Source organism: Stigmatopora argus, chromosome 1 (genome assembly GCF_051989625.1).
Source record: "Stigmatopora argus isolate UIUO_Sarg chromosome 1, RoL_Sarg_1.0, whole genome shotgun sequence".
Classification (NCBI taxonomy): domain Eukaryota; kingdom Metazoa; phylum Chordata; class Actinopteri; order Syngnathiformes; family Syngnathidae; genus Stigmatopora; species Stigmatopora argus.
Window position 1 is genome coordinate 18,339,530 of NC_135387.1, and position 23,274 is coordinate 18,362,803.

The 23,274-nt window shown below is 42.3% G+C and overlaps 2 protein-coding genes across 2 annotated transcripts; both read right to left on the reverse strand.

Moving 5' to 3' along the window:
* Positions 1-394: 394 nt before the first annotated feature.
* On the reverse strand, positions 395-15,239 carry LOC144077833 (NALCN channel auxiliary factor 1-like). The gene is made up of 3 exons (XM_077605874.1): positions 14,026-15,239; positions 4,484-4,655; positions 395-2,802 (listed from the first exon to the last, which is right to left on the reverse strand). Exons 1-3 carry the CDS (start codon positions 14,713-14,715, stop codon positions 2,513-2,515), a joined length of 1,152 nt encoding a protein of 383 aa, XP_077462000.1. The 5' UTR covers positions 14,716-15,239; the 3' UTR covers positions 395-2,512.
* A 1,760-nt stretch (positions 15,240-16,999) lies between these two features.
* Positions 17,000-22,035, reverse strand: lig4 (ligase IV, DNA, ATP-dependent). The gene is made up of 3 exons (XM_077605884.1): positions 21,289-22,035; positions 18,674-20,732; positions 17,000-18,605 (listed from the first exon to the last, which is right to left on the reverse strand). Exons 2-3 carry the CDS (start codon positions 20,725-20,727, stop codon positions 17,936-17,938), a joined length of 2,724 nt encoding a protein of 907 aa, XP_077462010.1. The 5' UTR covers positions 20,728-20,732; positions 21,289-22,035; the 3' UTR covers positions 17,000-17,935.
* Positions 22,036-23,274: the final 1,239 nt, after the last annotated feature.

Consider the following 23,274-nt stretch of genomic DNA (forward strand, 5'->3'; position numbering starts at 1 on the left):
ACCGTCAAGCACGGTGGTGGTAGTATTATGCTGTGGGGCTGTTTTGCTGCCAATGGAACTGGTGCTTTACAGGAGAGTAAATGGGATAATGAAGAAGGATGATTACCTTCAAATTCTTCAAGATAACCTAAAGTCATCAGCCCGAAGATTGGGCCTTGGGCGCAGTTGGATGTTCCAACAGGACAATGACCCCAAAAACACATCAAAAGTGGTAATGGAATGGCTAAATCAGGCTAGAATTAAGGTTTTCGAATGGCCTTCCCAAAGTCCTGACTTAAACCACATTGGGAACTTGTGGACAATGCTGAAGAAACAAGTCCATGTCAGAAAGCCATCAAATTTAACTGAACTGCACCAATTCTGTCAAGAGGAGTGGTCAAAGCTTCCACCAGAAGCTTGTGGATGGCTACCAAAAGCGCCTAATTGAAGTAAAAATGGCCAAGGGACATGTTACCAAATATTAGCACTGCTGTATGTATATTTTTGACCCAGCAGATTTGATAGCTTTTTTCTGTTCACCCATAATAAAGTCATAAAAGAACCAAACTTCATGAATGTTTTTTTTGTGACAAAGAAGTATCTGTTCCAATCACTCTATCAGAGAAAAATCAGAGTTGTAGAAATAACTGGAAGCTCAAGAGAGCCATGACATTATGTTCTTCACAAGTGTATGTAAACTTTTGACCACAACTGTATATATTGATTTTTAAGCGCAATATATCCATGGAAATTGGGGAAGTGCAAATCTGTGAGAGGTTTACGAATGTTTACGTGCATTGTCGCTGGCATATTGTTATGACATGTTTTAGGAGCCTAATCATTAGTGCGGTATGGCCAGACATGCCCCGACTTCTTGACGTGGCACCATTTTGCAAGCCGCAGACGGACGCAATTGAACAATTTCCATTGGGGCTAAACAGTGCGATGACCGACAAGATCCAGCAGGTAGAGCCATACCTACAGAACTAAAGTAGGCCAGTCCGACCATATTCCTGGTCGTTTTTTTCCACCATGCACATCAGACTTATAAAATAAATGTCTTTTGAAGGTGGCCTTAGTACTCTTTAACACACCTTTAAGAATCAGTCAGTTGCCTGCTTGTCGGATGGCAATTGAAGCCAAGTCATGATCTTGTGACTACAAACTCAGTCATCATTTTGCACTCTACAAATAGCAGATGAGTACAAGTTGATAAAAAAAAAACAAATGGGAAAGAAAAACACACAGAGATGGATCAGCCCTTGAAATCTCCTCACATTCCTCCCATGCTAATGCAGAGGCAGCCCTTTGCATGTCTGGGTCATCGGTTTGTCTAGTTAAGAGGGGAAGGTTAAATAACGCAGGACCTTTTTTCATTCATTTCGAAATACGGATAATATTGCTCCATTGCAATTACTGGCCTGACGAGGGGCGAACAGCATAGAGGCACTCAAGATGTGGGGTCTCAATTATCAACCTGAGTAAGGACAAATAAAACATGTTTTATGGGAGCATATGAAATCTAAAATGGATCAGAGGGAAATGAATAAAAAGCAACATTTTACATGGCATTCAAAAAGAGGTCAAAATGTTACTACCTTTACCCACCTCGAGTCATTAATGTGTTGACAGACAATTTTTCAAGAATCTGTTCCATGTGCAAGGCACCACCACTATTGGCATTCGCAGTGGTGTGCCCAAAAAGAACGAGATTAGTGACTTAATACCAAAGTATAATGCCAAGCATGGGAGTAAGAGTTGGAGTGCATGATAGAAGTAGGTCAATGGGTACTTTGTGAAGACGCAGTTGATAAATGAGGCCCCTGGGGTTTGGCATCAACGACTTTCCTGTTCCCCACATTTTCCCCCCATTTCTCTTCCTACAATCTCATGGACAACGAATCCACAGACTGTCATTTTCGAGCCATCATGAGGTCAATTTAAAACTATCAGGTGCACACTATTTGGCGCGGTTACCTTTACTTCTCAGTGCACTCGAGTCCCAAACTATTCAGGCATGTACATCAGAGCAAGGGAGAAGAAGAGCTCAAATAAGATAAAACTGCCAGAAAATGATTTTGCGGTGTATCCTGAAAAGACAGATGAAAGATGGATGAGTTACTTCAAGGTAGTAACGAAGAAGGAAGAGGGATAGTGAGGATTAGTCACAATCAAATATTTGAAAGTAAAGACAAAAGCGGGGGGTGTCACACATTATCGGTGTCCACTTTGATGTGCAATCCAGACAGAGAAAGGCATTTAAAAAAATAAAAAAAGCAGGAGGAAAGGAGAGGTGGAGGCACGATATGCTCCAAAACATATGGAGAAAAAAAGAAATAATGAGCAGGTTTTAAGGGGCAAGAGGTCACTTCTTGAAAAGGGTGCTCCAGTCCACCCTGCGCTTCAGTAAAGCCCCCCCACTTCTTGTGTTTTTTTTGACAAGGGAGAGAAGAGGTGATACCGATGAGCCAGCGTCACACCGCGGTGTAGGCAAAAGCAAAAAGCTTCTTAAAACTTCAGTTCATTCTAAAGTTCAGTCCTCACTGGATGCGCTCTTCTCTGCTGAGAAGGTGACGACCAACGTGGAATTATGGGAGGCTGATATGATGATGACAGTGTGCAGGAGGACGAGTGCCAGCAGGCAGATTTTCAGCCGCCCGCTACACAGTTTCGGGGTGGCGGAGGAGGTGAGCGAGGCTCCTTTGGGGCGACAGGAGGAGGCAGTCCTTTTTAGCTTTTCGCCTGAGGGGCCGTCCATGTTAGATTCCCATCGGATATCGCAGCACTCTGCCCTGCTCTCTGATGGATGTTCTCCCAAGAGTCCTGAAAGAAAAACACACTTTCCCATAAAAGTTTCAAAACTCGACAGTAGGCGATCAAAATTCCACCCCCCAAAAACAACAGAATTTAACAACGACAGTACTTCTAAAAGGTCAACAGCCAAAATAACCTTGTTTATATATATTGAATGTAAAGAACTACAGAAACATATTTTGATGTCTAATAGTGGAGAAAAATATAAACAAAAGCCACTATTGCCAGAAAGTGGCTGTGTGTGCATTAATACTCTTAGCATTTCAGTCAATCAAATGCGGGTAACACAGATTGGCTGCCCTTCCTTGTGTCATCATTAATACTATATATGTACAAACATTAGACACGAATGAGGAATGGCAGATAAAGGGGCAAAAAATGCCTTTTCTTGATACCACACGTGAAGCTATCAAGTAAAAAAAAATGCTGGCTGGCTCTGGTAGAATAAAATCCTTAAAATTGCCCCAAAAGTGCAACGCCGTGAACCTCCTGAAAGGAACATATTTATATGCGTAACACTTGACATGTGTCGCAGAGTAATGTATGTGGGAACGTTTGCGGCCGCAATCCGTTCACACTGCAAGTCGCATGTGTTTTAGCAATAAGAACAAATACACAGAAAAATTTAAATTTACAAAAAATCACGATTTGGAATTTGGCCCTGTGCTGTGAACGTAGCGTTACAGAGGACTTGGCGATTTGAGCTCCAGCTTCATGGCCTAACGCCACAATCAGAGAAATTGAAATGGGTGCCTTGGCGTGGCCGGATGATTCGCCTAAAGACGTTTCGCCGACGGACGTTTGACAGACGGACAGGTCGCCGAATGGACGTTCCACCGAACGGAGGTTTCGCCGAAACGGGATTCGCGCGCTCGCCCCGCCCCCGGATCGTGTGTGTACAAGTTTTTCAATTCGCCAAACGGGTCAAAATACTCTCAAATTCGGTCAAATCCAGCCGAAAACAGCGTTTAATGATTAAATACAAATACTAGTATTTGTATATACAATACTAGTATTTGTATTTAATCATTAAACACATTTTGAGCCGTTTGGCGAATGGACGTATATAGACGTTTTTTTGCCTTATTGCGACATCATCGCGACATTTTACCGAGGAATTCACTTCCCTGGGCTCGGTTCTAATGTCCAAAGAGCTCCAGTATTTGTATTTAATCATTAAATGCTGTTTTAGGATGGATTTGACCCGATTGCTGTCATTTCACGGCTTGGTTCTGCTACATCTGCCCGCCCAAGAGTGCTTATTCCTGGGCTGACATGCCCGCCCAAGAGTGCTTATTCCCGGGCTGCCATTGACGGTAGACTAATAAATTGAGAGTGATGAGCGGCAAGGGGAAATGAATCATTGATTTTTACTATAATTTGGACAACGCTGGCGGCGGGCCGGATTAAAAATCCTAACGGGCCATATATGGCCCGCGGGCCGAGGTTGAAAAACTTGTACACACACGATCCGGGGGCGGGGCGAGCGCGCGAATCCCGTTTCGGCGAAACCTCCGTTCGGCCGAACCGCTGTTCGGCCAAATGACCGTTCGGTGGAACGTCCATTCGGCGACCTGACCGTCTGTCAAACGTCCGTCGGCGAAACGTCTTTAGGCGAATCATCCGAGTACCGTGCCTTGGCTATTTTAACGTTAGGAAACAATATTAGATATACAAAGTTGACAATAACCCGCGCAGATGAAGCTGGGGCTGCCACCATGGATCAAGTCGTCGTTGTCCGGTAGGATGAATGGACAGCTCTGTTGGACCTCCAGGCAGTACTGGTGGCACGAAACCTTTCTTTGACAAGACTGCTGGGTAGTGGGGAAATACTGAGCACATAGCCAGGGCTTGTAGGCTGTCTGAAAGGGACACAGAAGAATTCATGAAAAGAGGAGAAAAGAAAATACACAGGCAATCGCTGGCTGTTACGTGTACAGTAAATGAAATGCAAAGAAATTCCCCCTTTGCAATTCCTGTCTTTTCAGGAGACACTCTCTGCAGAGAGACTTTCTGAGTATGTTGTGCCCATTCATCCAGAAGAAATAAATGACTTTGGCCCTCACGGAAGGCTGACTCATCATTTTTGTTCTTCCCAAAGGTGTCGAACGGGATTGACATCAATTAGTGCGGAAGTCAAGTTGTTCCACATCAAGTTTATTCAAATCAATTTGCAGAATTATCCACAAATAGTCAAGTGAAGTGTAAATATATACGTATTTCTGTGATCCATCAATTCTTCCAGATTGTATAACCTGAGGGGCGTGAGAGTTAGTAGTTTATTTGCTATGCAAACCTCCCCATTATATAAAACAAATGACAGTATGGCAATAAAAAAAACAGTTTGAAAAATGCCAAACACAGTATACAAAATGAATGAATTCTCAGTTGCGAAGTATAATTGTGCAACACACATCTGGATTTCATTGCATCAGAAGAAAACTTGATGCCTCTCGCTAAATCTACGTAAATGAGTTTCAGTTTCAATTCAGTTTGATATCCATGTGGCTACGTTTTAATAACAGCATTATGTAAAGGGGAGGAAGCAGATTGTTTGGAAATGATAATAAAAAAAAAAAGAGTTCAAGGATGCCATGGCTATTGAAAGGGAACCGAAACAAAAAGAGTCAAACAGAAAATCTGGGTCCTCCTGAAAATGCATACCTGTTGTTGCCAGGGCAACATCTGTCCATGTTTTTCAAGAAGGCTCAATGGGTGCTACCCCAATCACTGTTAGTTTTCTGCTCATGTGCACAAGGGCAAAAAAGTGCAATTGGTGTGTGTGTGCGTGTGTTGGTGTGTGTGAGCCTGCATCTGCACAGCATGCAGAGGGAAGCGAATGAGGACAAATTGAGTTAGTCAGGAAGCAGTCCTGCAGTCTGATTCGATCAGCCTAATGTGTGATCATTGTGAATGGGGATCTGACACTCAGAAATCCTCTGTCACCTTGGAGATTGGTGGGCCGCCAGCCATATGACACAAGACACCGAACTGCTTCAGACATTATTGAAGCACAGCGAGTACATTACCAACATTCAACCTTTCAGACACACAACACTTCCACGTTAGTTAGAAATAGACTTGCAATACTTCAAAAAGTTCCAATTATGAGTTGCGTCTCTTCGCGGAATAAAAATCCCAGTTAAAAAAAACCTGCTTTGCTACCTAGACATGTTCAAGAGAGTCGGCAGCACCGAACCAAGACAGGCCATACCAGATAAAGCCATTCATGTATATCATACAATATTTGGACTGAGGTATAGTTTGACTGGATGCTGGATGAATTCTGATGTGTAGTTTATGATAAATCCGAAATGACAGAGGTACGACAAAATAGGCATCTGTGAGCTTCGAGGGGTAACCTCAAGTTTTAACGTTAGGTCCCACAGTTGTTACCAAGTGTAGAGTTTAAGAAAGAGATCTACAACAAACATATTATGGCATTTCTAAGTGCTTATTGGAAAATATCATTCATTTGTGGCGAGAGTCTTTTTTAGACTTCTCTCATAAAAAAGAATGTAGTTTTCGTACATTGCCGTACATACTGTACATAAAAGAACATGCATACAAAAATCCATACAGAAACACACACACACACATAGCTGGAATAAACACTGCCTTCATTGACAGCCACGTGAGGGTTCTGCCTGCCTAATATTAGAAAACAGGCAAAGACAAGGTGTCTCCAATGCAAGGAACACCGTGAAACAGAAGGTTGAGGGAGGTTCAGTCATCTGTCACCTCTCAGGACCAAATAATCATGCTTGTAAGAGCCTTAAAATTCTTACGCGCCATCTAGTTTACTTTAGTTAATTGCTGGGATTGCTCAACCAAATCTTAAGGATTCTTCTAACGTTTTCTCGATTCAACACAAACTAAGCTTGAGAACTAAAACAAATTCAACAATTTATTGATCTCAGACAAGACAGGCAGTCTGCTGTTCAGCAGAAACAAAGAAGGAAACATGTTTACAGATAAAACCATTAGCTGGCCTCACTAATTGCCAATCGGTTATATTGACAAAATTCCAGTGATTTCCAGAAATCCTTAACCCATTTAGTGGAACTGCCCCATCGAGCGTTAATGAAAACAGGTGTGACTGCGAAATGTTAGCCTTGTAGAGCCAGACGATCCTGCCTCATTCATCAAGCCGTATCGTCTTGATAACCTCAAATCATCCAGCTCTTGGCCTTCTGATGCCAAACCAATCAGGGAAAAAAAGATGAGAGCTGCAGTCATGACATCACCAGGAAGCAACTTTCTTCTTGAATACTTTTATTTTTTAATCAATTTTATTTTAGGATTGAATATCACAAGTATTCTTTATTTGGCTGGTTTGTTTTAAAACTGAGCAGTTTTTCTATACATCTATACAATTAATTATGATTAAAAAAACATGATTTAATATTAAATGACAACCACGATAGTCCGTTTCAAATACTTACTTTAGCAGTAAGTAGAACCAAACACTTATTTAATTAATACTTGCTAGCACTAACATTTTCAACTCAATATTGATACCCCAAAAATATTTGACATTATCATTTTTATATTAAATATCAAAAACCATTTTTTTTCCATTAAGCAAAAAATGATTAACGAAAATGATTTGTACTAAACAAAAACAAGACCTTTACTGCATACCTGGCTTAGTAATTGATACATAACAAAATTATCTAAAAGATATACAGTAAAGGAATGTGGGTGATTTTTTGTGCATTAGTGGTCGTGAAGTAGAAGTTTTGTTATTTAAAAAATAAGGTCAATTGAGGGTGTGTGATGATTAAAATAATAATTGAGGAATACCTTGAGTATGGAATGCTGAATGTAATATATTTCAAAGATGGAGAAAAGTAAAACTTAGATGGGTCACTTTGGGCCATGTGTGTATGTATGAAGGAGGCAAATTGAGCTATTCTCAGAAAATACGATTCTGAAATTTGCTTTCGGTACCTTCCACAATTTATCCCACATGGAACACCAAAATGTGCACTAGAACTTAGCACAAACAATGTATTGTTATAGATGCCAATCTGGTTTGCTTTGGATAAATTTTAGAGATTTGGTGCGCACCCGTCTCACTGTATTGCCTATGCATTCTATAATGGCACTGTTATTAGTTTCACTTGGAGTTCTGTCATGGTCATTGGATATCTCTAAAAATGTAAGCACATGAATGTGCAAGTGTGGGAGCGTCAACGCACGCACACACGTGAGCTCTATATTATTCCAAACAGTATGATGGGAGGGGGCACACCACAATAGGAAGGAGATCATTTCTTTTAAACAATAAATATGATCATCTTACTGCAGATAGAGTAGACCAAAGTGACATCAGGCTTCAGTTGCAGTGCTGGAGCTCATAATGTTCAAGTCTGAGGTACCTTTAAAAAACAAAAAACAAAACAAAACTGACTCACTCAGTTTTTATTTAAAAATGTTTTATAAAAAGGACAGGTAAAAGTGTCCAAACTATTTTTGTCACTGTTCTCAACCTATCTGACTGCTCTTCAACTCTTGAATTTTGGCTGAGACACTTTTCAGGATAGGGATAAAGTTGATGGTGTGGTTTTGAGGTTTTGCCTCAAATGGGTGGGCAGAATACATGAGAGACTGTAAAAATCTAGCCAACGATGGAGATTTGGACTGTCTTGACCTGCCACGACAATGCTTTCTGATGATGTCATCATATTTTTCTCAAGAGCCAGATTTTTATGCGGACTTTTTGTCATTCCTTTCAAATCCTTTGGGTTGAAAATCAACCCTTTCCATGTGGCATAATCTATTCCGATCTGGTTTATACTATAAATGTCACAACATTGCAGTCAGGACAGGACCACTGTTGTACTGATGTCTAACATTCAGATCTACGTACACATCACAGGATTTATGAAGATGGAGGTCACATATTCAAAAGCAGTAAAGATATTTAAAATGCCTCAGAATAAGATGGCTTAACCTGAGTGCGAGTGGCAGATAATGTTGTCACTGTGTGGCTCCATCACTTTCGGGTCAGTACACACTAAAGCTCCAATCACAGTACAGACAGCAGCCCACAAACTCCATTCCCACCAACAGGATCATCAGCACTCATGCTCACTGCATAACTATGTGGTCCTTGGGTGGACTACCTGATATCTCTGAGAACCATGTTGATGACCTCTGGTTTAAACTACCATATTTTCACGACTATAAGGCGCACCACATTATAAGGCGCACCCTCAATGAATGACACATTTTAATTTTGTTTCCATATATAAAGCACAATGGATTATAAGGCGCCCTGTCTATTATGAAATTTAAGACTTTTAAGTGCGCCTTATAGTCGTGAAAATACGGTATTCACATTTCTCGTGCAAAGGCTGCACTCATGTTTCATACGCACCTCCTTTGTACTGGTAAATGTCAATACAATGTGACAAATTTGCTGTATTTCACATGTATTCCGAAAAAGAACCCCTGATTTTTTAGGATTTTTTTATTTTAACATAAACTATATTGTACAAAAGTAATTACAGAAATTTTAGTGGACCCTTAACTCTTCACAAGAATCTCAAGTGATCATTTTGGCAATGAAATGACAATCATAATATGAAACTTTCGTAACAATTCTCTTCAGAAAAATGTGTGCTCATTTTTGCGACCTTGAAGATCAACTCCTTGAAAGAGCTCAGCACATAAAAAAAACTTTGGGACTATTCACACTATAATTGATTTGATATTTTACAATCAGCAAGCATCGCTTGGTGCCTTTCTGTATTGTGAACGTGATTACCAAAAGAAGATGAAAAGATGACATGGTGGCGCTTCAAGGCTCTATCAGCAGAAAGAAAGATGATTTGGAGGCTCATCATTCTGAGCAACAGTTCAAAAATCACGCCGTACTGGCGTCCAAACACATTTGAGTCCTTAGGGGCGAGCAGATGGCTTTGTGGGATTTTCAACATGTATGTGCAGCCTCCCTGTCAGTGTTTGGGTGAATGGAGACCATCTGGCATTTGCTGGGGCTTCTGTGAATGGAGTCTGGCAGTGTCATTCTGTAACATGAACAGTTTCTCTTGGTAATTCAGCTCTCTCTCAAAAAAGATCACATATTGTTTAACTGGGATATCCTTGCCCCTCTCTCTCAAAAGGTGTTAACAAAAAACATACTGCTTTTTACAGTTAACATTCATCTGACAATCAAAGTGTCTACAAGTTCTCTGGAGTACCGCCTGCAAGGTAATTTTTTTGTAGAGGCATTAGCTTCTGCTGTAATCCTGTTATTGACAGTACAGTGGTACCTCGAGATACGAGCTTAATTCGTTTCGGGACTGAGCTCGTATGTAAATTTTCTCGTAACTCAAACGAACGTTTCCCATTGAAATGAACTAAAAACAAATTAATTTGTTCCAACCCTCTGAAAAAAACACCAAAAACAGGATATTGGATTGGAAAAAATGTTTTATTTGTTCTAATTCGACATCTATTAACAAAGTAACACAACTAGTCGTCTAATATTACTAAAATGTGATCAATAGTACTAAAATTAAACGGATTTCGAAAGGGGGGAAGAGAGAGAGAGACGGACAGAGAGAGGGGAGGGAGGGCTTTTTGCACGGCAATACGCTCGTAACATAACAAACAAATTTAACTGAACTTGGATTACGATGCAGACACTCAAAAATAAGTTTAATCAAACCTAACACTAAACTTAATTCTAATTTTGTTTGACATTTTGATACCCTTCTCCCGGGTTGGCTCTTTTTGCCCCGCCTCCACACTGACTTTCAGTCAATATCGAGGGATGTTTGAGTTTGTATTCCCTTCAAAATATTCCCAAAATGATGCACACAAATGTCCTCACAATAGGATAACGCACGACCACTTGCCAACGAGAAGTAGTATATAAGCCATTCGCACTGACTAAGGGGGAAAAAACACTGAAAAAAATGCAACGCTCCGCCCAGTGCTCGCAGAGACATTACAAAGAGGGAGTTGCGACCAGAGACATTACAAAGAGGGAGTTGCGACCAGAGACATTACAAAGAGGGAGTTGCGACCAGAGACATTACACAAAGGAGTTGCGGGGAGAGAGACAGTGCCCATGGTGTTCTTATGAGCTGCATCTCGCATCTGCTGTATATCAAAATTTCTCGTATCTCAAGATAAATATTTGCCCGCAATTTTACTCGTATCTCGAATTGCTCGTATGCCGGGCCACCCGTATGTCGAGGTACCACTGTATATGTCCACAACAGTTCAAATTGGGAAAACCTCAGGTCGTTTCTAAACCATGCCTAGCAAACAAATCAAGCTAGTCAAGCCGCTTTTAAGTGTGTCTGGCAACGATGAGCAAACAAGAGCCTTCCACCACATTAGGCAGCCAAAACACCTCTTGACTTCAACAACTCATTTCCATGTGGAGTGGCACAGGCGCAGATGAACACCTGGTAACAGGCAGCACGGTTGCTCATTCCAACAAAGCAGCTTTATTAACAGTCCAAGTGAAAGGAAAGAGGTGAGAAGTCAATGGGGCATCATTTGTTCTTACTATTATGAATCTAGAACAGAAAAAAAAATGGGGAAAACAACTCAATTTGCTATTAAAACTTTGTTTTTTAAATTTAGCGCAGTACGTTTTACTTTTTAAGCACGCTGTTTTCGTTCCTCTTCAGTTAAATTGTATCTACGTTTTAAGTTCATTAAATTACATGTGCATTCAATATTTATTTTGAAACATTTTTTTTCTTTCTTTCTTTGATGCAGCAGTACAGAATCTTCCTGTGGCTTGAAATGATCAGGAATGACAATAACTATGTTGCTGTAGTTTTAATATTGAACATAACAATTGTAAATAAAGAGCTATGGATTTATTGAGGTGGTGAATAGTCTTGGACTTCCCTACTAGTAGCCTTCATGGAGTGTTCCATGTGGACATGCACATGATAACTAACTACCTCGTCACATAAAAATGGAATACTAAAGTAAATTTCATTGCTTGCTCTTCAGTAATGTTCAGTTCTTCTGGGAACTAAAAAACCTTGACAGATCAGTACAGTGTAAACAATATCTTAGTGTAAACATTACTCTCTCTCAATACAAACCAATGGAAAAAAAACATTTTGTGGGGAAAGTCGTATTTGTAGACCATATCCACCAGCCCTACCTTAAATAAAAATAAAAGATAAAAATAAAAAGCCTGAAGCCTCTTTTTTCAAAATTTACAGTCATTGCCAAGGTACTGCTTCTTGTGATAGTTGAGTGAGTTCAGTTTATTGCAACCAACTGATTTTGACTGTTTTTTCAATGTTTTTTTTCAATGGCTACATGAACACAAAACTTACAAAAAGAAAGATTGGATGATTTTTTTTTCATCATGGAAAAAAAATGTTGTTTGTACTCGTTTTTGTTTTGTAGTTATCAGCAGTTGAACAAATTAAGCCACTTTACCTTTACGTCTTTGGTAGTGAATGAGTTCATTTCCATTTGGATTTTGGTTATCCAGTACCTCCTGTGACCTTTATACAATGAAATGTGGCGTGCCTCTTGTTAGTGAAAAAAATATTATAATTTTAATATTATTAAAATATAAATTTTAATAATGTGCAAGTGGCAAGGGCGATGCATAAGCCTAATTGTGCGCCCCCCCCCCTCTAATTTGGTTGGTGTGTCTCTGTGTGCATGCTTAAAGTCCCAGTATCGTGGATTTTTACAAGCCAAATAAAGGATAGAATCTTGTCAATCATTATTAAAATCAACAAGACACACAGATCTATAACTACTGAAATTGTACAAAACAAATATGTAACGTTGCCCTTCAGTGTTCTTAAAAAACGATGACGTCAAAAGAGCACATGAGCCAGCAGAGGGCGTATACCTCACTTGGTAAAAAGACCATGTAGACCAGGGGTCTCAAACCGATTCCGCCGAGGACCGCAGTGGGTCCTGGTCTTTGTTCCAACCGACCCAGTGCCGACATTTTAACCAATCAGGTGTCTTCTAAAATAAATAGCACCCGACTTTAATTAACTGATTACACTTGCATAAGGTATCCTCTTGTTGAGTTGGAATGAAAACCTGCACCCACTGTGGCCCTTTGAGGACCGGTTTGACACCCCTGATGTAGACCAATTCTTATTGGTTTTATCATGGAATACAAAATTGAAAGTGGATCAGAGAAGGAAGTAAGTCCGGGAGAACATGACATTTTTCTCTACAAGTTCAAACCGGAGACTGAAGCACCATAACACAGTCCCTGTGACTCGGAGAAAAATAGACACTTCACATAGGGTCAACTGAATTGTATATATCTTACATTTATGACTGAACTCGACAAGCAAACCTGGCCATTAAAAAATCAATAATTTATCACCTGAAATGCTGGCAACACCGGCCAAAGCCTTGTTGTTGTCATTGAGCAGGGCAGCTAACACACAGGCTAACCATCTAACAGCGGTATATCATACTACGGTTTAGCCAAAAAAAAAAAATCACCCCAACTCATTGGGCACATTTATTACTTGGACAAAGCAGTCTTGAGGTAAGAGTCGAGATTAAAACAACTGAGTAAACTACCTACTGCATGCTGCACGTCCATCAATGTGCTAAATTCACTCAGTTTTGTTTATTTTACAAAGAAAAAGGACGATGGGTTGTAGCACAGCAAAGTCCTACCCATAGTTAGGGGCATTTTAATGTCAATGCGATCTGACGCTTTGATCATTGTTTGGGGGAGTGCACAACTACATCCTTACCAATCTTTACATCGTGATCCAATTTTTTAAAACTCCATGCGTATCGTATGTTTTGCATCGCCATACATCGTCAAACCATATTTTGTCCCAATTCGACTGGCGACCAGTTCAGGACGTACCCAATGTCAGCTGGGATAAATTCTGAATGTCAAATGAGCCCCAGATCACAAGCTGTATCGAAAACGGATAATTGGACAATCACTTTCAACTCCCAATGAAAAAAAAATGGAGAGAGGGAATAGACCAGTATGGGTGTCTTGCAGTGGGGCCGCCAGGTACCTACGTGAATGAACATGAGGCTGGTCAATCTCCTTGAATCAGTCACCCATCTCCATGACGACAAGAGGAGGAGGACCACAATGCCTGGCGTCTATCCGGGTCCAAGGCAACAGATGGCCACCGCATCACCCTCGCCATCAGCCAGAATGCACAAAGGCACCCAGCTCCCCACCGAACACCCCGAACGCCCCGCCAAGCGCCAGATCCCGTCACCTACCTTGCACTGATCCATGCACGTCCGTACCGAATAGGCGGTGGTTTCGTATTTCTGCGTGAGGAGCTCAAAGTCGTCGTACTTCTCCTGGGCGTGCTGGTCGTAGCGCTGGTACGCCTGCACGCACATGCTGCATCGGGTGGTGTCGTCGTCGTCGAGGACGTCCAGGCTGCAGTTCAAATTGTCCGGACTAGTCGAGCCGCCGAACAAATCCAGCAGCGAGTAGGAGTTACAAAAAGAGAGGTACAAATCGCTCATATTTACAGCCGACGAGCCCCCGTTTGCAGAGAGGCCCCTGCACAAATGGTCGGCGTCGGAGAAAGTCAGGCAGGAGTGGGACAAACTGCCCGCGTGGCAACTTTCCAGATGCCACAAATGTTTGCTGGAGTTTCCTACAAAAATAGCGAGGGGGGTTTCTCTGAGGCTGCTCTGTGCTGAATGGGTGTGGGGGGAGACGAGGTGGGATGATCCCAACTTGTCCCGGGTCCTGGCCACTTTGGCCTCGGCGCAGAACCACAGGTGATCAGAGAGGAGGATGGTGAGAAACAAGAGGGATGCCAAGGACAGTCGCCATCTCTGCGCCCTCTCGGAGTCGGTGAAAGGCTTTTGGTTCTCGCGGGGGGGTTCTAGCCAGATTTGGAAGCCGCAGTCGTCATCATCTTGCTGCCAACCGGGCCCAGCACCCCTGGTCATATTTTGGGAACCGGCCGACTCCACCGTGGGGGCTCCGCTGCCGCAACAGTCATTGACGTGGGGTCCGCTTCAGGTTCCTCCCCCTTCAGGTGTCGGCTGGTGGCTCGTCCCGGCTTACCTCGGCCTTCGCGGCTAATTCCCATTCAAATGAGCGAGATCCGGCTGGTAAATTAAACGCTTACTAGCCCGAGCTGCATTCTCCATGGCTGACCGGTGCAAGTCGTCGCCGACGCCGCCGCCGCCGCCGCTGTTCTGTCCTGGCCCGCGCCGAGCCGAGCCGCTCCGCTCCTCCTTTTGCGTGGCCTCCTCGCGAAAACGACTTATCTTATCCACTCGCTCACCGACACCTCGGTCGCGCTACGGTGCGGCGGCTGTCATCTTCCAACTCGGGGTCGGTGGATGGGCCCGCAGCCTTGGACGGACCTCTTTGCTTTTTCAAGCCCTCACCCTATTCATCCCGCCACCTTCGTCAAGTCGCCGCCATATTGGCTCAAGAACTGTGCGTGTTCGCAGGAAGCTGTCAGGCTAGCCGTAATAAGGTCACCACTTCCGTTCGCTTTTCAACAAAATTAAAGCACCCCGGTGCTACACCTGTCACGTGTGGCTCTTCGATGATTGGATCCTTCGATCAATTTATTTGTAAAATAAATATTGTTACGATTAGTATTTATTTTTTACTTTCCCACAAAGAGTGGGAATAAATAAAGAACGATTAAAAAAGAAAATAGTTGTAGTTAATATGAATGAGTATTGCAGAAATATTTTAGTTTAAATATTTTTGTATCTGCAAAACTGTTTGGTTTAAAAATGCCACATAGCATCATAACATAAATACTATGGAGGGACCGAAGAAATTCAATCATCATCTTAATGCCGAACACGGAAGTGCTTAGTAAACGTGTAGCATTAGTATTGCAAATGGTTACCTATTGATTTATATAGAAAATCTGCTTTGACTCGCTTCCGGCCGCGACGCTCCACACTTGTGTTGACTTTATTAAATCTCGCCAGCTCTGACGTGATGCCGCGCGCTGCAGTCGCCGCATCCCTCTCCTCCACTTAGCTGAAGCAAGTCCAAAAGAGTCAAACTGAATTTCCCCCAGATAGGTGATGATTGAAATTTCAAAGTTAAAACTGAACAGTTAACCCTGAAGGCTTGAATTGAATGTGGAAATAAATTCATAGTACTTTAAACAATTATGTTAATCATGCTAAGTTGTTGAAGTTTTTTCTCTCCTTTTTTTTTAAAGATCAACAATTAAGCCAACCTTAAACAATAAGCAGAACCCTTCCAATTACAGTTCTGGGCTTCTAGGTTCGAACCCGAGTCGTTCCTCCAGTTTGGAGTTTGAATGTTCTCCCCGTGATTGCGTGGGTTTTCTCCAGGTACTCTGTTTGGGATAGGCTCCATAACCCTTGTGAGGATAAGCAGCTCGTGTAATCAATGAATGAACGATAATAAATATATTTTGAGACCACTTTAAGTCAAAGACTTTATCTGAGGAGGAAAAACTGGACTTTGCTGCACCCAAGGGAGACAATTCCCCTAATATAGATCACAAGTCGATCACAGGGCCTGATAGCTATCGTCAATTGTTAACACTCACACCATCTGGTGTAGATTTATAATTTGTCTATTTAGTTTATTTGATACCCCTGCTCAGTGGCATCTGTCCCAACACTAACCTCATATTGTTTTAAAGATTTGCTATGACTGAGCGGCTTCTTCCTCGTAAAAAAAGAGGAAAACTTGGACTCAAGGCTCAATGATTTTGGCACACATACACATCATGCACAGCAGGAGTAAATACTAGTTCAGTACCTCTAATTAAAGGCTGACAGTCATATTGAATTCTACAATACCTAGAAATAGTCCAGTGTGGGAGAAGCATTTATGTGATGTGCATACATAAGCACATTCTGTAAGAAGTACTAAAGACTGAATTCTTCTGTGAATGTTGACATTTCTGTTACAATCAGTTCCCCTACTAGTTGAAATGGATTGGATTTCTATCATCATCATCATTATCATCACTGGCAGCCAAAGAGTTAAAGATCAATCAACAACATCTTAACGCTCCACTATTTCGCTATTTGTTGTGTTGACATTAAGCCGCAGCATTTCTGTTACTAAAATCTTTTTTTATTTTTTTTATTGACAATAATTTCCAAGTGGTTACCAGTCAGCAATTTCACATCTACTTCAAGACTGTATTTAATGAAAAAGAGATTTGTATTTCTATTCATATTTTAGGACAATCTTAAAAACATATGCAAAAACCCCGCCGGTGAACGTGCTCCATTTTTATTTGAATTTAAGTACCCGGAAGTACATCAACATGTAAAACTTTCAAACATTCCAAGAGATTTTTCATGACACCTTAGACCGATGCGCCATAAACATCCTCACTCACTCATAAATATTCATGCAATTGTTACACCCAACAATGGCAGAGACACTAGAGGTAATATCCCGGAGCCTCATTAAATGAAGGTTATGCAATATGTCAGTTAGTCCCAAGACGCAATGTTGACATATTCGCACAGATAACACAAGGACGTCTTTGCTCCGAGGGGTTTAGCCAGTTTGAACGCCTCCCTTGGGGTATCCAGGTCTATATCTGAGGGATGAGCACATGATTAAGAGATAAGGAGAGAAAAACCTTTTAAATAATAATCCATTTTTATTTTGTTAGCAACATTTGATCATAGATACACACACCCCTGCTGTGGATCGAACAATAATCAAATGTGTAAATAAGCCATTGTTTGTTCCGTAATTGTATTATAAATACACAAAAAGAGTATACATTATATTTCATGACACAAAATTAAGAGGTAAGACATGCTCCAGGTTCCAACGTGAGCAAAGTCAGAAGATACAGAACCCTGGTAGCTACAGCATCTGCAATAATATATTTCTCGACTTTATTAAAAATCCGTCAAAATAAGGCGGGAGCCACTCACAAAAATTAAAACTCTAAAACCTTTCTACTTCACCTCTGAAAAGCAGTAAAACCTTTATTCTGTATAATAGTTATTCTGTATTATTTCATCTTTCCCTGAGGCAAAAGCTAAAATCGCAGGCAGAAAAATGTTTGGGGATCTGACTGGAAGAATGGTCAATCCTCAATTCACTTTTTTTTTTCCTGCTAATCTTAAAAATGACAGCGTATTTCCACCAAAATCATTTTAAACCAGTAAACTGCGGGAAGGATTTTCAAACTAAATAATCGTCATCATTCATTAGACGCTCTGCTTCGATTGAATCAATCACCCATGCGTCTCTGACGATTTTGAACTTCTTTTGAAAGTTGCGCCTCAGTCTCCTCAAAGCTAAGAGTCTTGTTTCCTCCTGAATAACGACATGTGACACACCTTCCTCCAACTTCCGCACCACCGTACCTCCGTGGTAGCGAAACTCCAGCGCCCTGATATCCAAACAACTTGCGGTAATGGCTGTTTTCGGCTCCTCGATGTCCACATAGTCATCCATATAAACTGTAAAAGGTCTGAACATGCTGGTTGGAAGGTCTTCCCAGCCGTATCGCTCCTCAACTTGGCAGACGTCGACGGCTACCGTGCTGTCGACATTTCTCACGCGCCCAAACACCTCCCGGAGCTGCTGTTCATCAGTGTCCACGAAGTAGCTGTCGCCGTAGCTGTCGTACTCCTTGGCGAAGTTTTCCTTGGTGGAGGGGGACATGTGGATCATGTGGCGTGGTTGCCATGGAACCACTTGCTTCTGCTCCAGACACTGCAGCAGCCAAGAAGCCCACACCACGTCGTGCTGGTTGGCCAAAATGAGGTTCTTCACTCGCATGTTCTCCAACCCGGCTATCACACAGTAAGTATCTCGCCCTGGATTCTGAACAACAATACCGCCACACCTGAAATAAATACAATGTTGACATGTAAATGTTTTGTCTCTAATATTCTTTGCGATTGTTCAACTTACTTAGCCACACCTTTCTCCAACACAGCCTTGGGGTGATCCTCCGTCCCGTTAAGGATGCAAAACTCCACATCATCAAACATGTCCGTCTCTTTGGTAACCCCAGAAAGATCCTGTGACCTGAATTGGTCAATGACTAGCCTCTTGGATTTGGCAGGCATCTTCTGCCTTTTTTTCTGTGGCTCGTTGGTGGCGTCGAGGCGAAGATGTCGTGAGGCGAGTTTACCCGACGCCCTGCCGCGGAACTGCTCTAGCTCTGCTAGGGTAATGCACTGGTGCCACTCCTTGTCATCGCGGATTTTTTCTATCCTCGGGAAACGCAGGGTGCAGTTGGTCTTATACACGTCGCTGCCAACAATCTCAGCAGCCTTCACCTGAAGGACGACCGAGTTGCAGGGCTCGATGTAGACCTCAGGCTTCTCGTTGCTGCAGAGGATGTTGGGTGGGGGGTCGTTCTTATGGTAAACTTTCCAGTGCTTGGCGAGCTTCAAGCCAAGGTCATACAGCTCCTTCATGGAGTAACCGGAACCAATGCGGCACAGTGTATGGAAAAGCGAGGGTTTCTCACCAGGCTTTGGAGCTTCTGCAACAGCGCATAGAAAATGGGAGATCATGCCACCCCGCCTCCCTTTACCCCAGTATCCGCCGACAATCAGGACGTCCAGCTCATCCATCAAACCGTCCACATATTCTGGCTTGATTTTAAGCCAGCCTTCCCCTCGCTTGTCTGGTTTGTAGACGGATAGAGGATCTTTCACCATGATGCCCTCTTCGCGGTCGTCAATGGCATCATTGAGGGAATTCACCACGTCCTGCCTGGTCTGAGCCTCTCTTTTCGGCACCAAGTGAATCCTGCCGGTAACGGGAGTAAAGACTGTCTGCAGGATCTCGTACCGCTTCTTCAATGTTTCCCTGCCGAGCTTCTGGGAATTGACTAACAGCACGTCAAAGACACAGAAGCAAGTCTGCAACTCGGAATCATCCATTAGCCTCTTGATATCAAATTTGTTCCCTTTCTGCATAAAGGTTTTCGCAGTCGGGTTGAAAGCCATCATTTCCCCATCGAGAATGCAATTGACAATGTGGTTCTGAAACACATTGTGGATGTATGGTGTTAGCGAACCCTCCAAAGGGGATCCACCAAACTGCTGTGTGTACTCAAAGGCGTTTCGACTAAAGTACTTGTACACGTCGCCATTTTTATGCAGTTGTATACGCTCGCCGTCTAGCTTGGTTTCAATATAAAAAGGGCTGTTTCCCATCTGCTTCTCCACATTGCGGATGTTACATACCGCAGCCAGCATGGGCTTGAAGGCAGAGAAAAGACCGATGGAAACTTCACTCAGAGACACGGAGGGGCTGTGGAGCTGTTGGCAAACTTTGTCCAAGTCCGTATTCACGTTGTAAAGCTCGGCGGCATCCGGGTGAAAGACTTGAAGGACAGTTTCCTTGCTGATGCCGAGCTTCATGTCTTTTAAAATCATTCTAATAAGCCATTTTTGCTCAAGAGCAGTGCTCTGTGTGATGAGGTGGAGCAGACTCTTTCTCACAAGGTCTTTCTTCTTGTTGGCATTGTTGATAGCAACTGAATCGAGAAAGTCATTGACTTCTTTAATGCTGAGCGTTCCTTGACTGTTGCAGCGTTTCTTAAGTACAAAGTACGCCATGCCGGCAAAGTCTCCAGACTCTCCTTGAGACGTGGTAGGTGCGCGGTAGTTCAAAAGCTTGTTGGCTTCGGGGCCATTTGGAGGGAGGCATAAGACATCAATGTAAAGTTTAGCAAGCATGCTTTCTTTTATGCCATAGGCCATTCGCTCTCGTTCAAACGAGGGAACGATGAGACGCATTGCTGGGTAGAAAGAGTCTGTTGTTTTGGGGTGGTCTTTATGCAGGGAACGATGAAATGCCCTCCAAGCCTCAATAAAATCCGCAAGGGTTTTGGACTTTTCTGGACGGAGTTTCAATTTCTGGATTTTTTCTAAAGTATTGCACAGGTGAAGGAAGGGAACCTGAGCAGCTACAACAGATGGCTGACCACCCACATTAGTCCCCTCCATTTTATCTGAAATACATCAGAACTTTTTAAAATAAACCTACACGGACAAATATAAGTAAGTCTCAAATAAATAAATAAAAACAGGTGCTTAACTTAGGGTCTTTCAAAATGCCTGTCTCACCTTCAGAACAGGACTTGTTTGTAAATAAAGGGTAATGATATAGCGTATCTTATTATCACATAATGGGTTCCATGCATTCTATTTTTTAGAGATCGAGATATAACCCGGAGGACAAAAATAACAGTAGCCACAACAGATATACTATTTGATAGTATGTGCGTCCTAAAAACATCTACCTTATAATTTGTTAATCTCTATTGTTGTTATCGTATTTTGTGGCGAACATTGCCAAAAGACATCAAAAGTCATGAGACAAACTAATGATCATTGTTTACTTGGTGCAATTCCACGTTTTAACTTTAATTAAAACTCATTTTCTTAACGTTACATGCGGCATGAATATAATTGTCACGTTTTCTATTCTATTTGACCATCCATTCCAAACTGTCGATTGTAATTTAGTTTTTAAATTAGTTTATGTAAGAGGAAGCATTTGTTTACCTGGGAGTAGTTTGACGTCCGGCTGGTCACCAAAGTAGACCTATTTTTGTTCAATATTAATTTTACTTTTAAACTGGCACAACATGCTCAGTCTTTGAGCTTTACATTACATACTTAGTAGAAGTGCATAGGTACTAAATGCAACATGATTTAACATCCATATTCCTGTAGTTTGTACTCAATCTTTCCTGGGAGAACAAGGCTTCTTGAGTACTTCCTGGTGGAGCTTTCTGGTGCATCGGTATATACGTTCCTCAGGAAACAGAAGATGAACTAAGGCGACATGGTTTCTTCCTCATTTTAAAATTAAATTAAATTACATAACCGAATTTAACGAACAATTGTAGTTGTAGCCACCGAAAGTGACAATTGCAAAAATATACTATACAAACCAAATGAGGATTAATCACATGGCTCGTAGCGTGCGCAATATACTGACCAGCCAACAGAGGGCGACCAATCCCCGCACTCGCGAACGTGGGAAGCCCCGAGTTTGCAAGGGTTGTTTACTACTTCGCCGCTGCTGCCTCGGTGGATGCTGGGTAATGCGTGAGCGCGCGCGTACACGTCACAGCTTCGAGTGACATTCCCACGCACACGCGCGCGCTTCTCCTCGCATGCGCATTCCTAAATGCAACGAGGAGGCGAAGCGGTGGTCCTCTCCATTCAGATGTGCTTGTCGTATGTGTGGGTTCGCCACGGGATTGGGTGGTTCGGTGCCGATGTAATTTAGCAGCAAAGTGCCCTCTCCTTGTCACGCGTGCCTGCAGCGCGCACGGTGTTTTAGTTACGTAAATTCTGCCGAACTGCAACCAGCCACAAGATAGTAAACATATGACGTCACTGCCGAGGAGGAGCGGGTATGCGTGTTTGTTTACAATGCATTTAACAGCATGATCTTTCATCATGGGGAGAAATGGTTGGAGGCAACGCTGCGAAAATACATGACCACTCTCTCTTTTGATTATTAATTATTGAAAGACAAAAAAAATTGGAAAAAATAGAACTGTTTTTTTGTATTTTAACTCAGTGGCTGCACTTGATAGCCATCAACGTCCAATCTGTTTTGACCGGGAGGGATGGCAGTGATCATGGTTACACACCTCAAGTAGACAAAATCATTTTGTTTGAAATTTTTAATATTGCCCCTCACATTTCAGGGTAAGCAATTTGAGAGACACTTGGATCCCATATTAATGCTTATATCCCAAGACAAAAATCAGCCAGGCTACGACTCGTATCTCAAGCTATCTTCAGGCACCATCGATCATTCATTCATTTTCTGTACCGCTTATCGGTCGTGGGGGGTGCTGGAGCCTATCCCACCCAACTATGGGCACCAGGCTGGAGACACCCTGAATGTGGCCAGCCAATTGCATGGCACAAGATGGACAACCACAACCGATTATATTCATTCATTTTCTGTACAAGGAGACAGACAACCATTCATGCTCACACTCATACTTAAGGGCAATCTATTCTACAGTATTCAATGTGCCCTATCCTCCATGTTTTGGGCATGTGTGAGGAATCCGGAATACCCGCAGAAAACCCACGCAAGCCAGGGAAGAATATCCAAACTCAACACAGTGAGGACCTACCTGGGATAGAATGCTCGACCCCAGAACTGTGGGGCCAACGTGCTAACCACTCGGCCATCCATACCACTGAAGGTTTGGCAAAGCAGCTATTAAAATAATTACATTTATTGTTTCAAAATATTCTTTGTTATTTTGATTCCTCTGTTTTTGACAGTTAAACTGATAGATGAAGTTCCTTATGTATAATGAAACTCCGGCGCCACCGGTCAATGGAAATAAGTGACAAACAAACAAGTATAGTACAGTGAGCGTGTTTTGGAGTACAGTATGTTCCCACTCAGTGTACCTTGTGTGTTTAGCAGTTCTATTTTATAAACAGGAGAGCAGTGGAAGAAAAGAAAGGTCAGACATTTTCAAACAGTGTTTCGTAAGAGGTCATTCGGTG